This window comes from Tamandua tetradactyla, chromosome 2 (genome assembly GCF_023851605.1).
Source record: "Tamandua tetradactyla isolate mTamTet1 chromosome 2, mTamTet1.pri, whole genome shotgun sequence".
Lineage (NCBI taxonomy): Eukaryota > Metazoa > Chordata > Mammalia > Pilosa > Myrmecophagidae > Tamandua > Tamandua tetradactyla.
This window is the reverse complement of record NC_135328.1, coordinates 102,513,332-102,528,954: the sequence shown is the minus strand read 5'-3', so window position 1 is coordinate 102,528,954 and position 15,623 is coordinate 102,513,332. Positions and strand designations below refer to the sequence as shown.

The following is a 15,623-nucleotide window of genomic DNA, read 5'->3' as shown; positions in this document are numbered from 1 at the left end:
CCAAATGCATAATCTGCCGAAAATGTCCTCTTTTAAATATTCTTTTTCTGCAGAGCCCAGGTAAGTATCAGTTTATCTAGTTCTTGTCCCAATCAAACAACCAGAGAAGAGAATGCCTCAAGGAATGACTGAGAAAACAAAGGTTTTTGGCTGCTAATTTGCAACCCAAATTTTCAAAATCTACCAAGCCATTATTGCCTACTTACGACAAGTTGGAATTGGGGCAATGTGAAATTGATGCTCCTCGCTGATTGAATACGTGAAGTTCTTCTGCAGAAAGGTAGCAGCCATGCGCCATCACTGTCTGGAGAGAAGAGTGGTCTATGTGGAGTTTACCACTTACAGGCACTGAGGTTAGTATTAACAACAAGGTACTATACACACACACAAAAGCTGTGACTCGGCCGATACCATCTTTACAAGAACATTTAGGATTACTTGTATATGCATAAAGTCATTGTTTAAAAGTTACGTCTCACAAAAGGGTTGCAAAAACACCATAATACAAAAGTTCAGCAAATTTGTGGATCTCCTTTTTCTCTATCATATGTCTGTCTATCTATCTATCTATCTATCAATCTATCTATCTATCTAATAATGAGGGTTGGGCCATGTGATCTACAGGATATAACATCCACCCAGTTTGAAATAATCTCTACATTACAAAGCGGCCAAGTTACTTTCTACATTATGAACAGCAACTGGTAGAGTGGTGTTTGTTCCTATTCTAACTGGAACTTTTTAGAAGTCTACTTTCACTTCTCAATATATGGAGGCTATGAGAGAAATCCTGCAGAGAGTTTCTCTTTATTTTTGCTTTTAACTCATCTGTATTTATATTTTCATAAAAACTAGAATATGTAATATACTATACATTTTAATTCTAATAGTAAAATTGACCCAAGAAGGCAGCCACTGCATGATGTGAAACTTTCCTTGTTTTTCAGTCTCAATAATGTTTGTGTTTTTTTTCTTGACTAAGACTTTACTCTCAGAATTCATTTTCTCTCAGTACAAAACCTGTTTCTCAATAACTTTACCCTTTGGGAGACAAGGTTTATTGGTTACAGAATTATTTTTCAAAAAAAATGTTCATGACCTGTGTGCAAATAAAATTAATATGCAAATTGAAGACTAATTTATTAATCTTTATTAATATAGAATAAGTAAAGAGGGTAAAATTACTATGTAGCATTTACATGATTTATGCAGAGTACTGACCTTTCAAATCAATCATATTCAGTTTGCCATTCACATCATCACTAAGAAATTATTTGCTGCAGTAGTTAGTTTGCCATGAGTGTGTGCATTTTATTCAAGGCCAAGGCTAGGAGTTACACTGTTGTAATGAGGTCTCTCTTTATTTGTTTGAATTTTAATTAATTTCAAATTGTTTCATTTTAAAAGTAATACATGCCATTTAAAAAAATAAAGCAATCTTAGCTATTTAAAAATAAAGAGTAGAAAGTTCCTCTGCTTTCTGTCTTCTCTAGGAAGAGCCACTTTAAACATTCAGTGTGTCTTCCAGACCCTTTTTCTAAGAAAGCACGCACACACACATAACACATACATCAAATAATATTGCACAAGAATTCTTCCTTATAAGCCAGAATACCTCCTTTTTGTGTAATCTCCCACTGATAGCTGATTTTTACTTCTACATGTAACTAACACCCCTGTAACATATTCCTTATAGGATATATTCCTAAAAATACATCTGTTGACTCAAAGGAATGCTCATTTGAATTCTAATGGATACTGTCAAATGTCCTTGGGTCAAAAGACATTTTTACCCTCAATGAAGCCTTTAGATTTATTTACTAGGATGAAAATGCAGGCTCATCTGTTTTGTTTTTTTTTTTACTAAATTCATTTGGAGCTTTACTCTAGTTTGGAAAATGCATGACTGTCACAGAAGTCTGAGGCTTACTAGTAGGATTTTAAGATTTAGCCACGTGTGCCTTGTTTTATATAAATGATGTCATCATATACAATTTACCTTATTTGTCAGAAGATTGTTTTTATCATACACATCTGTGTAGTTTTTATAACCAGGGTATAAAGTTTTCACAGCTTCAACCTCATCACAATTTTCACTTATATGGCTCTAAAAGAAAAGAAATATTTTCAATATATATATTATATAAAATACCATTAGAAAGTTTACTTCCCTGTGAAAACCTTGTGTCTGATGTTCCTTTTATCTACGGTGTGGACAGATGAGTAAAACATATGGATCAAAAATAAATATATAATAGGGGGAACAAATGTTAAAATAAATTTAGTAGAATGAAATGCTAGTGATTAATGAAAGGGAGTGGTGAGGCGTATAGGAAAAAATAGGGGAAACAAAGGCTAAAATATATTGGGTAGATGGAAATACTAGCAGTCAATGAAAGGGAGCGGTAAGTGGTATGGGATGTATGAGGTTTTTTTCTCTTTACTTCTTTTTCTGAATTGATGCAAATGTTCTAAGAAATGATCACGGTGATGAATATATAACTATGTGATGATATTGTGAGTTATTGATTATATACCAAGAATGGAATGATCGTATGGTAAGAATGTTCGTGTTTGTATGTTGTTATGTTTTAAAAAACTTTTGTTAAATTAAAAAAAAAAAAAGTATACTTCCTACCCCAAAATTATGTAGATAGGTTCCACTCTCTGTGTAAGGTACCACATAGTAACACAATGGAGATTATACATGTGATTTTATTTCAAACAATTATATACAGTCGATTTTCGTTATTCGTGGTAGTTACTCTCTGTAAAGTCCCTCGGAACTGTATATAATATATATACAGTATATAATATATTATATATTGGCAAATGCTGAACCATTGCCCCAAGAGGAAATACAGGTTCCAACATTTCATCAAGTCCTCAATAGATAACCATGTTTTATATGTGTTTCCATTTAAAAACACCTTATATCTTTTGCTTTTTTCTTAAATTTGCATATCCATATCAGGATTCCCTAGGAAGTTCTTTGTTTCCCCATCCTTTTAGAGAGTTCCACCATTTAATCCATCTAGAAACAGGATCGTCTTCGGAAGTCTTCAGAGCAACATTTAAACAAAGCCTCTGAATGTAAATTTAAGCAAACCTAATCATAAATCGCACTGGGGGCAGGTGATTGGAGTTCATTAAATAAGCTGTCAATTTCATGACCATACTTGAACAAAGCTTATCTAATACTCATATTTACTCCATAAGGCACGTTGCAGCCTTTTTGCCCACAAGAGCTTCAGACAGCTCTTCAGCATTACACTTGGGGTCCATTTCAAACAGCCAAATCACCAACAGAAAGCATAAAAATATTTTTAGGAGTGGCACAACATATACTATAAAAAAAGTGGCACTACCTGTACAGATACTTATTTACAGTGTAAGAACTCAAAGGAAGCTGAGCATCAACATGTTCAATCTCAGCTGAAAATTGCATGTTGGGTGACTCAAATTTTTCACCACTCTGTACGTGTCCAAACATAACCATGAAAGTGCCAAAAATACTGACTTTGGAGTTACAAATAAATTTTAGTGAGCAGGGCAATTTGTAAACATAGGATCAGTAAATAATAAAGATTATCTGTACATCATATCGATAAATATATGAAAAAAATTATGACTGTCATTGAATATATGTGTATCCCAAGACAAACTCTTCCTATAAAATTTTCTCAAATTCCAAAAGATAGCAAGAACAAGAAAAAAGTATCCTTTGAAGAGGGTCAAGAACCTATGCGAGGCAGCCCACCTCTTCTGGTGCTGGACATTTTAAAAAGGACTTTGGTGATCATCAAAAGGGTAGCAAGCACAGTTCACAGGTACGAACTGAAATCTGAATAAAGAGCTAAGCTTTGGCCCAAGTTCTGACCCTAGCTATTTGTCTTAAGATGAGTAGTAAGTTATCTTCTGTGGGTCTCCATTTTCTGTTCTCTCAAATAACAGGGTTGTGTGAGATAAGTAATTTTCCGAATCTTGTTAGCTTTGGATACGTTCTTCCTATGAGAATTCACAGACATCCAACCTATAAAAGGCATAAACAAGTTGCTCCTCAGAGTGAGGCAAGGTTGGGACCCTGGGGCCAAGCATTTTTGGTGACTTCCTGAACAAACTCTTTTGCAGAAAACAGCTTGAAATGAACCATTCTAGATAATTTCTGCAATCACCAGGAAAGAGCCCATGAGAATTCAGATGAAAGCAAAGCAAGTGAGGGCCGGCCTTCCTTCACCGAGCCCCCCACCCCCACTAACCTTTCTCCAGGGCACCACAACCCTGAGAGGGCATAAAATGTAACCACCCAACCACTCGCCTAAAATAAAAATCACTTCAGACCAACTGACAATGAGTATATGTTATAGGAAATAACTCACAAGCAAATGAGCACTTCCAAGGATGGCAATGCCTTTTCTCTCTCTCCACATGTGGTAGAGTGTGCAAAGCCAAATAAACAAAAGAAAATAATAGCAGTATTGCAAACTCAGGGTGTTCCACCTTGAAGACAAAAGAAAATAATAGCAATATTGCATCCTTGAGGACGCACTCTATCTTGTCCTTGGGGAAATCCCAGACCATTGAAGAAATACACAGACATTGGAGAGAAGAAAGGGCAACCAGCACGATTCACGTTATTATAATGAATTTGTGTAAACACACATAGACACATGTACCCCCCAACAGGGACATGCTTAATTTTGTTGCATGTCTTTTTGTTTTATTTTTCTATGTATTTTACTTTAACATTGTTTCTATTCAATTTTTTGAAGAACAGAAATATTGTTTCCAAAGTCGAGACATCATATGAGTTTTTAATTTCCTCTCCAGGAAAGGATTGTGTGCGATAGGATCAATAATTCAAATATCATAGACCACAAAAATGGGGAAGGATGCATATTAACGGGCTTTAAGAAAATAGATCTTTAAAAAAAAAACCTACAAAATAGTAAAGAATCACTGTGTTGCCTCCTCCCCCCCCCCACATTCCCTTTCTTATAAGATATTCAAATAATTCTTGAGAGAAATTTTAGTACAGTGTGTAATTAAGCTTGGATGGGGAAGGGGGGCTCCCAATTTTAACCAAGCTGTAAGCTTTAAAAAGTGTTTTATTTCTAAATTGCAACAACTTAATGACAAAGTAAGATATACTTTTTTGTTCCTAATTTTAAATTAAGAAACTTGGAACAAAGGGGCCTTTAAATGCATTTTTGTAAGGTAGAAATTAGGTTCTTTTTGCTTTTCAAATAATAGCTGGTTTCTGTAAAAATGAAGGAATAGAACACTGAGAAAGCACTTTTAAAAAAAGGTAGGAAAGAAGTGCATTAAGTGAATTCTATAGAGAATAGGTAAACTGTCTGTCACTGATCTTGCTTAGTTACTCATGAAGTGTCCTTGCCTCTCAAAGTTGGATCAGAGAAGACTGAGGGAAAAGTGCCTCAAGTTTCTCACCTGCAAAATTGAAGAACTGGATTAGGCAACGTCTGTCAGGACCCTTCCACCTCTGTGATACTATGGCTCTAGGAGACCTCAGGAGAGGAAATGGAGATCCCAGATTTAGGGTAGAGATGTCCTACATGCCTGGACAGAGGCACGAGCAGAAGAAAAGTACCCACCTGAATGTGCAAATCATGGGTCCTGGCGATGTTACCCAGTTCACCCATCAAAGTCTCAGAACAGGAAAGGGAAAAGCGTGGTGTCACGATGGGCTTCACTCGCAAATACTGGAAATAATAAAAAACAACCCATACTATAGGAAACTATGGACATTACGAACCTGTAGTTAACCCCCAAAGGCATACCATACAACAAGATGGCATTATGTCTTCATTTGGGGGAAGTCCCCTATTCCAGGAGTTGGTGGAAATGCTGGGTTATTTGGAAACAGCTCACAGCTGAGAATGGAGGAGAGTATATTCTTTAGCACCAGTTTCCATGGAAGAACAGTCTGTTCCAAAGAATGGACCATCCCTCCCCTCCGTCACCACATCTCCATGGAGGCTCAAGTGAAGCCTAGTCTGGGTGGCCTTCATGAAGAGAACTGGGAAACAAAGCAATGTTGAAGGAAAGTGCTGAGGAGATGAAAGGTGAGCTGGTGGCTCATTTCTGCTTTCTAGACCTTGAGGATGTGTGCTGGCCATAGCCTCCCTGAGGCCTGTTCAGTTGCAGGATTGGCTCTGATGCCATGTGAAGTGAGGGGTTGGGCAGGGGAGGACTCACAGAGAGTTGCTGATGATAAGGATCTACAAAGCTCTACCTCAATCTACCATGGTAAGATTGGAAGAAATTCTGAGGTTTCCAAGGGAAGGGTCTGGTTTACTAACCTGAGGTTACCCATTGGAGCCATGAACCAGTCTATTGGGGGTGGTGGGAGGAAATATCACTGCCTCAGTAGGATCCCCAATGCCAGGATGCCGCAAAGGGGGATGACTGGCTGAGTGCCTGCAGACCATCCGATGTGTCACATATGTAAGGACCAGGACAGTCCAGGCTGGACACCAGACTAGGGGGCACAGTCAGTATTACCATAACCACCAAACAATCCCACAACTTCCAGTTTCTACCAACCTGCCCCCAAGAAGCCTTCTCTCCACTCCCTGGAGACCAGTCCTACAAAATTAGAAGACTCCAGAAAAATGGGAGGGAAAACCACTGAGAATGGGAAAGCTGTCTTGAGATGACAACTTTAAAGTGGGCAGTGACTGAGATTTTACACACAGCTCAACTAAAAGCTTTGTTCACCATCTGACTCATTTAGTTTTCCCTCTGCATGTAGACACGGGATTTTGGAGTCAAGAAAAGTACGTGCAATTCTAAGAATAAAACAATCTTCATGGTTTCACATATTTGAGCAGTGATTGTTTAATTGAACCCACTAAAATCAGTTAATATTTCCTAACTTCAAAGCTGTGTTTAAAATAATACATGCTCCTGCCAATCCTAAATACCTAGGGCATTATATAAGAGTCTATAGAGGTTCCATGTCTAGGGTAACTTTCCAGAAACCTACAACCCCATGGGTCCCTGGACCAGATAAGTCCTGAAATCCAGAGGGCCCAGCCTCTCCAGAACATCAACTAGTTCCATTCCCCTATCCCAAATTACTGACAGCCCCTTCCAACATGAAAAAGTTAGAATGTGCATGGCCTGAATATCCCTAAAGAGTAGGAGAAAGATCAAAGGTGATACAGAGAAGGTAGAGTTTAACAAAGGAGTATAAGTTCTGAATCATTATATTGACATTTCTTTTAGTTTCTAGTAGCTTAGAGGAGCAAAAAGTAAAAACCTAAAATTGTGGAATTGTAACCCATACCAAACTCTGAAATCTGTTCTACAACTAATTGTTGTGATGTACTGTGAAATTTATTGCTTATATATATTTTTTTTCACAAAAAGAGAAAAGAGTAGTATAACAGAGAAGATAGAATTTAACAAATGAGTATAGGTGCTGAATCATTAAACTGATATTTCTTTTAGCCTCCAGTACCTTAGAGCAGCTAGAAATAAAAACCTAAAATTGTAGAACTGTAACCCATACCAAACTCTGAAATCTGTTCTACAACTAATTGCTACAATGTACTTTGAAATGTATTGCTTTTATGTATATATGTTAAAGAGAAGGACGGGTATAACAGAGAAGATAGGATTTAACAAATGAGTATGGCTGCTGAATCATTATATTAATATTTCTGTTGGTCTCCAGTGTTTTGGGGCAGCTAGAAGAAAAAGCAAAAAGTCATGGAACTGTAACCCACACCAAATTTTAAAATGTGTTCTACAACTACTTGTTAAAATGTACTTGGAAATTTATTGCTTTTGTGTATATGTGTTATATTTCACAATTTAAAAAATGTTAAAAAAAAAATACCTGACTCACTAAAGCTGAGCTGATGAGTCCAATATGAAAACAATTCAGTTTCTAGATGAATATTTCTTCAATATGTGATAAAACAAATATCTATCAAACAACTTAGTAATGAACCCGCACTAACACAAAGTCAACCCAAAAGCAAGCTGTTCACAAGTTTACTTACATTCCTTTGAAGCATTTCTGACACAAATCTGAAATCAAGCAACAAATGGGAAGTTAGAAAATCTAGGCAATTTCAAGTCAACTTTTTAAAAGATTGAAAGCATGATTCTTAGATGTTCAAATCTCCATGTAACCATTTCTAACGCTGCTCATGTTTCACTACTGCTTATTAAAGATTAATAAGTAGTGACAACTCTACTTTCTCATTGCAACCAGACAGATAGGGCCCAAAATCATGGGGAAATGTAATCTGATCAGCTAACATCAGATGGGTTGTTCACAAGCATCCTCACAACACTCAAGCCATTCTTCTAACTTAAGTTTTTGGGGGGAACATAGTGATATGTTTTACATGGACATTAGAGTACTGGAATCCTGTGCACCCACAGGTGTTTAGAAGCCACAGGGCTCTCTACTGCTAATTCCCCTAAAACAGAAAGGTACTTGCTCACACAATATCATCATTTATCTCCAAGGGCAGACTCCTAGTGGGGATGGCGTTAGAGTAAGGCAGAAAGAATAGGCCAGAGGTGGCTGTGAAGAGCATGGTGCCTGGAACGACGATTTCACCAGTTATACTTCTGTTGTGCCTGTGAAACGGCGACTTCCGCCCCAGCTGGAAAAATTTACTAATCTCAGCTTCCTATTTCTGGTATTCCTTTGTCTCTGAATAAAATGTGAATTAAGATTTATTTGGACCACAAAAATGAATTAATGGAAGAGCTGAGTATATGGATCAATGCTAAAGGACAAGTGGCCACCCCCTCCTCTCCGTGAGCATGTAGTGCCCCTCCCCAGACTCAGAAAGCTAGGGAAGAGGTACACACTTAAGGGGAGGGAGGTCTTGGAAATGGAAAAAGTTGGATTTCTATGATTTGCATTGGGACCAATAAGGTTGGGACCCAGGGAAGATTTAAGTCTAAAGAATGTTCTTCTATACCTTTTGGGTGTCAACTCTAATACAATACAATGCTTTGTCAAATCTGCAGGGTACAAAGGGAAAGACATCAAAGACATGTAAGAAAGGTGCTTGCACAATCGGTAGAATATCCAATGTTGTACATAGAAGAACAAAATGAAAACTCATGATCTTGGGCATTAGAAGACCCACAGCCAAAAGTAACTTAACGTGCAGGTCATAGACATTTAGAGCAAATCGATTCTACAGAAGAAGCCCACATCTATAATAAAGGATAGGGAGAGGATAAATAATTTAATTAATAAAGAATCCTTCATTTAACAATGGGATTTACACTAGGACTCTTCTAGAAAGTTCCCAGAGTCTTTCAAATATAATCTGATACACAAAAATAGTACTGACCGAAATGCAAGAAATTTTTTAGGAATAGACCAATTTCATAAAGTTAGGCAAGTCTTCACACTGACCTTCGCAAATGGCGAGCATGATTTAATATGCTAATTCATTTTTCACCTTTCATTCTACATCACAGAGAGACTCTGGAGTGTGTTGATAGGTCTTGAGCCTTTGAGGCCCTTTTTTGGATTTGGGGGGAATTAGGGAAGAGAAGTAAAGGAAGGAAACTCACAGCTTGAGAAAACTACTATTATAGCATATAAGAAAATCACAGATACTTGAAGCCACTGAAAATACACTCCACAGCTATTGTGGTAGTTAGATTCAGTTGTCAACTTGGCCAGGTGAAGGTGCCTAGTTCTGTTGCTGTGGACATGAGCCAATGGTAGGTGAACCTCACCTGTTGCTGATTACATCTGCAGTCCGCTAGGTGGTGTGCCTGCTGCAATGAATGATGTTTGACTTAATTGGCTGGTGCTTAAATGAGAGAGCACAAGTAGCATAGCCCAAGCAGCTCGGCATACCTCATCTCAGCACTCGCAGCTCAGCCCAGGCCTTTAGAGATGCAGAAAGAAGTCACCCCGGGGAAAGTTGTTGGAACCCAGAGGCCTGGAGAGAAGGCCAACAGAGACCATCCTGCGCCTTTCCATGTAAGAAGCTAGCTGCCTTTCCTCTGAAGAACTAACAAAATAAATCCCTTTTTATTAAAAACCAATCCACCTATGGTGTGTTACATTCCGGCAGCTAGCAAACTAGAACAGCTATTTATACCTTATAAAACCTTCTTAAGAAAAATTGTTCTTTTGTGAGTTTGAAAGACTCGTCTGCAAATATATTCACTTTTTCTTTAAGCTAATCACATTCTACTCTATTTACTCGGCTCTTCTCCAAAGGGGATAGGAACCAAAAAGCACAAATATACACTGACACATTCCATACACATCCTCCTGATTTTTTTTTTTTTTTTTTTGCATGGGCAGGCACTGGGAATTGAATCCAGGTCTCCAGCATGGCAGGCAAGAACTCTGCCACTGAACCACCATGGCCCACCCCATATTCCTAATTTTTAAACAATTTTATTGAGATATAATTTTCATAGAATTCACCTCAGTTTTAGGTGAACTAAAAACTCAATGATTTTTAGTTAAATAACCAAATTGTGCAATTATCATAATCCAATTTCAGACTATTTTTATCACTCCATTAGGATCCATTGTATCTTTTTACAGTTATTAGCTGTTCCTACCTCCAGACCCCGGAAACAACTGATTTTTCTGTCTTTATAGACTTGCCTTTTCTAGAATTTCACATAAATGAAATCATAGAATATATAACATTTTGTGTCTGACTTCTTCAGTTAGCACTATGTTTTCAAGGCTAATGCATGTTGTGTCATGTATCAGAATTTAATTCTTATCTAGGGCTGGATAACATTCCATTATACAGACACACCACAATTTATTTATTCATTCACCAGTTGATGGACATTTGGCTTGTTTCCACCTTTTGGCTTTTATGAGTAATGCTGCTGTAAACATTCACATCCAAGTCTTTATATGGACATATGGTTTCATCTCTCTTGCATATGTCTACTTTCTATGAGTCTTTGTGCATATAGCCCCTGTTTCTGTGGTGGACATCTTTGCAGAGCAGGCTGTCCACAACCTCTGAAGAACCCAGCTCTGTGCCCAGTAGCAGCCGAGCAAGGCTCGGTCCCTGCGCATGGTCTCTTTCTAGCTGCAGTGTCACCACCTGACCTTTACTGCAAGGACACTGAGGCCTCACTCTGCAAGAGCACACAGATGTGGAGTCAAGGCAGGAGAAGACGAACTCTTCAGCCATCCCTTCTGTATTTCTGGCCTTCACCTTGGAAAGATGTTCTTTAGTTTTTTTTTTTTTTTGGAGAGATGCATATGCCTCCTTGGAAAAATATCCCAATATGGATAATTTTAGGTGGTTGGATTATGGAGACTCTTTTTATTCTTTGTATACCTTTTTATGTTTCTTCAAGTTTTGTCCTGGGTAAGCATATTATATTTGTTGAACCTTTTTTTTTCGGGGGTCGGGGGAAGTGCACAGGCCGGGAATTGAACCCGGATCTCATGCACGGCAGGCGAGAATCTACCACTGAACTACCCTTGCACCCGCTAAAAGCAACCCACATTACATTTATAATAAAAAATAATCTTTTCTTAGTAAAAGATCTTTCACTGATTTGTAAATGTGGCTTATTTTTCTTAGCTCCTTATCTAGTAATTTATTCCACAAATGATTCCTCATGTCCACTAATAATTTTTTTTGCATGGACAGGCACCGGGAATCAAACCTGGGTATCCAGCATGGCAGGTGAGTACTTGACCTGCTGAGCCACCATGGCCCACCCTCCACTATCAATTTTAACCACACATGCCATAGCACATGTTCCCTCTCCTTCTGCGTGTGTCAGTCTCTCTTCATCCCTTCTGTTCTTTTACCTGGAACATGAGGTACAGATCAGATCTGTGTGATGGTAGAAGAGATCCTGAATAGATCATGGTTTTAATTCTTGGCTCTGCTGCTTAAAAGCTGTGTGACCATGGGCGTACAACTTAGCCTATATCAGATTCAGTTTCCTTATCATAAAAGACAGATGATTTTATAGAGATTTCTGAGATGATTAAGTGTGGCACAGGAGGGGAAAGTTCTTTGTAAATTTTGAAGGACTACCAGCTGTTTACGCAGATACACCGTAGACTACTGCCCCGCTGCATTTAAGGGAACATACTGAATCACTTTGTGCATACCGCACCTGGAGCACACCTGGATCTGGTTTCCTTGCTCCAGCTCTAACTCTCTTGGTGTGAGCAGAGGGACCAGCCCACAAAACCAACCAATACAAGTGGACACCTTACCTCACTGTTTCCTCAATCGATTCTTCAGTGGTTTCCTTGTATTCTGGAACTGTTTCATTCAAATCCATGCATACTTTGCCCACAAATGCCCGCTGACCAAATTTATCTGTGAAACATAAGCATATTTCTTTCCCAAAGGTACTTTTTACTGAACCTTTTTAAATCATGTTAAAATTAAAATCACTATGAAAAACACAAATAAGAATGTAAAAGATTACCCATCATCACACCACTTATTTATCAACAAAGCCCCCCATTAAATTTAGTGAGTCGGAAAAGTTCTATCCATCATTCCAACCCACCAGGCTTTCTCTGTCCCCATAATTCCTTTTACTATCTGGCCATTAGATTAATTTTCTTAAAACGCCACTTTCTTTATATAACTACCTGCCTCAAAACCAACTTATAGTCTTTGGAGCTCCATATACAAGACCCTCCACAGCCCAAACCAGCCCCATCTCCCATCCACCATGAAATGAATCCTCTCCTTTATTAATCCACTCTGCTCCCTGCTTCTGGTATCTACTAACCACTTTCCCACTCCCATGCCTTTGTCAGCATTAATTCCCCTATCTAGAATAAATTTTCATCTCTCTCCATTTTGTCTTCCCTTCAAAGCCCAGTTTAAGAGCTCCTATTCCATTAAGACTTCCCAGACGCCCCAGCCCTAGGCTCTCTCTATCTCCTCTGAAAACAGCAATATTTATTTTCCATGACATACATAGGAACTTCTGCATAAACCACATTGGTCAGCAAGCAGTAGTGTCAGTGAATCAGCCAACACGTATTTATTGAGAACCTATTATGTATCTACAATGGGTACAAAGTTGGGAGCCGTCAGTCTGAATCCATTTTCAGCTCTGCTTACTAGCTGTGTGACCTTACGTATGTTACCTAGCCTCTCTGAGCATCAGTTTATCCATCTGTATTTTGAGAACATTAATAAAGACCTCATAAATTGGTCTGCAGCTGAGCCAAGATAATCCATGTTGAGTACTTTGTATAACATCTGGCATCAAGTAAAAAAAACACTACAGGTGTTTCTGAAGTTAGCAATCAAAGTGTGCAGTATCCAGTGTGTACCTGGCTTCTCAAGGGCAGAGACTACTTTGTGTTTCATTTTCTTCCCAGCGTCTAACATACCATCCTAAGTTGAGCAGACAGCCAAGGCATGTTTTTTGACCAATTCTAGCTATAGCAATGATTGTACTATAATCAACAAAATTGCCCTAAACTTGCCCTAAAAAGCCCAAAATGAATCCACACGACTCAGATCAATATACATCATTCCAGAATGAAAAAACAAAAATAATAAAACTGCTTTAACAATAAAAAACATTCAAGGACCAATGTGAGACACAGATACCTAAATACTGGGAAGAAATGCAATGCTCCAATTCTAACATTTAAAAAGGCAGGACTGCCTACAAGTGTAAATCATTTATGGGTATGGTCTAATTCTCTTAGCCTATTGTTCCCATAAATCATGCTTTCATCTGCTCACCTGTAATTTCCGCAAGGAGCAGGGATGAGTCAGTGTGAATTGTTCCAAAGTAACAGGCAGTGGTTGTTCCATTCTTTAGCGTTCTCCTCTAAAAATAAACCACAAAAGCCATGAATCACATAGGCCCAGAAAAGTCATAAGAAACATATAGAGGAAGACAAAATTCTAATTTTTAATTTAAAAATATTCTTACTTAAAAGTATGCCCTCTTGCAATATATAAGATTCCACAGGGGTTCCGGGCACTAGAGTAACTTTGCAGAAACCTACAACCTCCAGATGGGTCCCTGGTCTAGATAAGTCCTGAAATCTAGCCCAGCCTCTCCAGAACATCAGATAGTTCCATCTCCCTACTCCATATTAGTGACAGACCCTTCCAATATCAAAAATTTAGAATTGCCATAGGCCAAACAACCCCAAAGAGAGGTATGAAAATATCAAAGGTGATGGTGGAATTGTACATGGAAGATAGGCCTTAACAAATGAATATGAATGTTAAATCATTAAGTTGATATCTCTTTTAGTCTCCAGTATTTAGAGTAGCTAGAAGTAAAAATCTAAAATTGTGGAATTGTAACCCATGTCAAAGTTAAATATATTCTACAACTAATTGTGGTGCTGTGCTTTGAAATTTATAGCTTTTTTGTATATATGTTATTGTTCACAAAAAAAAAAAAGGAAAAAAGTCGATTGTGATGATAAAAAAAGTTTTTAAGCCCTCTAGCCTCCCATATTCTGGAGCAGCTAAAAGGAAAAATATGAGAGGATCATATGGTGGTCCATGACAAACTCTGGGATCTGTCCTGTAACCACTTGTTGAAGAGTGCTTTGATAGAGGCTATTGCTTTTTTTTTCTTTGCTTTGTATATATGTTATGTCATACAATTAAAAAAAAGTTAAAAGAAAAAAAAGCATGCCCTCTTGATATGGAACATAGTTAAGGTAAATGGCTAAAGTATTTATATTCCATAAGTGTTAGATGGAGGATAAATTGATACTTTTGATTTCCTAGTTTCACACAGTTTTGTGTTTCAAGATTAATAAAATGTGATACCAGCTCATTCCTTATTTCTCAGCGTGGTGTAAGTATATCCAAACTTGACTGGATCTGGAAGTGAGGAAATGAGATTTTTCTATATATTACATAGTAAAAATATTCACTCAGAATTCCAGTTCAACCTAGGAAATAAAACAACAGTAAAGGAGTTCAAAAGTTATTAACCTGCAAGAAGAACATGAGAGGAGACAGGAGCTGAGAAGACCTCTCAACATCTTCTTGGAAGACAAAAAGCAAGGAATGAGGCAGGCACCTCGATCAAGTTGGTGGAGTGAGATGCTTCAGGGCTCCATGCTCCCACAGAAGCTTGGAACAACCAGCAGAACTGGTAGAAACATCTTTCTCAAAGCTCAAGAAAACAGTTAAAGGACTGCAGTAACAGGTGGGTGTGAAATTTTAAAAAAAACTTAAAGCAATAGGATTTCGTGATGCCCTGACTGGCCTCTCCCCCAACCCTCACCTGCTCAGCATGGAATTGGCACACTCTCATGGTGTAGATTTCTGGTCCTGGTTCCAGAGGACGCAGAGGACCCTCGTGCACATTCTGGGAGAATGTATATCTGCCCAATCTACCTGGTGGTGGTTTAAAGGAGTTGCTATCCCAGAACTGGTCCCAAGGGTATAAGGCAGCTCACAGAGCTCCTACAGAATGCGGAGGGAAAACAGCCAAGTCCTGCTTCCTTGGGCAAGGGATTGCTGGCTATAGGACATGCAATGAAGAAAACTGTTCCCCAGGGAAGAGGGGACTTTGGGAACAGTGTAAATGGGGGGATTCCTAAAGCCAAAGGCACATGCTCAAGACAAAAGGCTGTGCAGAAAGGATCA

General features: G+C 38.3%; 1 protein-coding gene across 3 annotated transcripts in view; it reads right to left on the bottom strand.

Moving 5' to 3' along the window:
- Positions 1-15,623, bottom strand: part of GDA (guanine deaminase) — a 104,984-nt gene that overhangs the window by 15,709 nt on the left and 73,652 nt on the right. For all 3 annotated transcript variants that reach the window (XM_077148430.1, XM_077148431.1, XM_077148432.1), the window contains exons 4-9: positions 13,743-13,830; positions 12,239-12,344; positions 8,034-8,061; positions 5,616-5,723; positions 2,000-2,107; positions 207-304 (exon numbers count right to left, since the gene is read on the bottom strand). In XM_077148430.1, the coding sequence (XP_077004545.1) occupies positions 207-304; positions 2,000-2,107; positions 5,616-5,723; positions 8,034-8,061; positions 12,239-12,344; positions 13,743-13,830 (536 nt within the window). The remainder of the gene's footprint in view (positions 1-206; positions 305-1,999; positions 2,108-5,615; positions 5,724-8,033; positions 8,062-12,238; positions 12,345-13,742; positions 13,831-15,623) is intronic.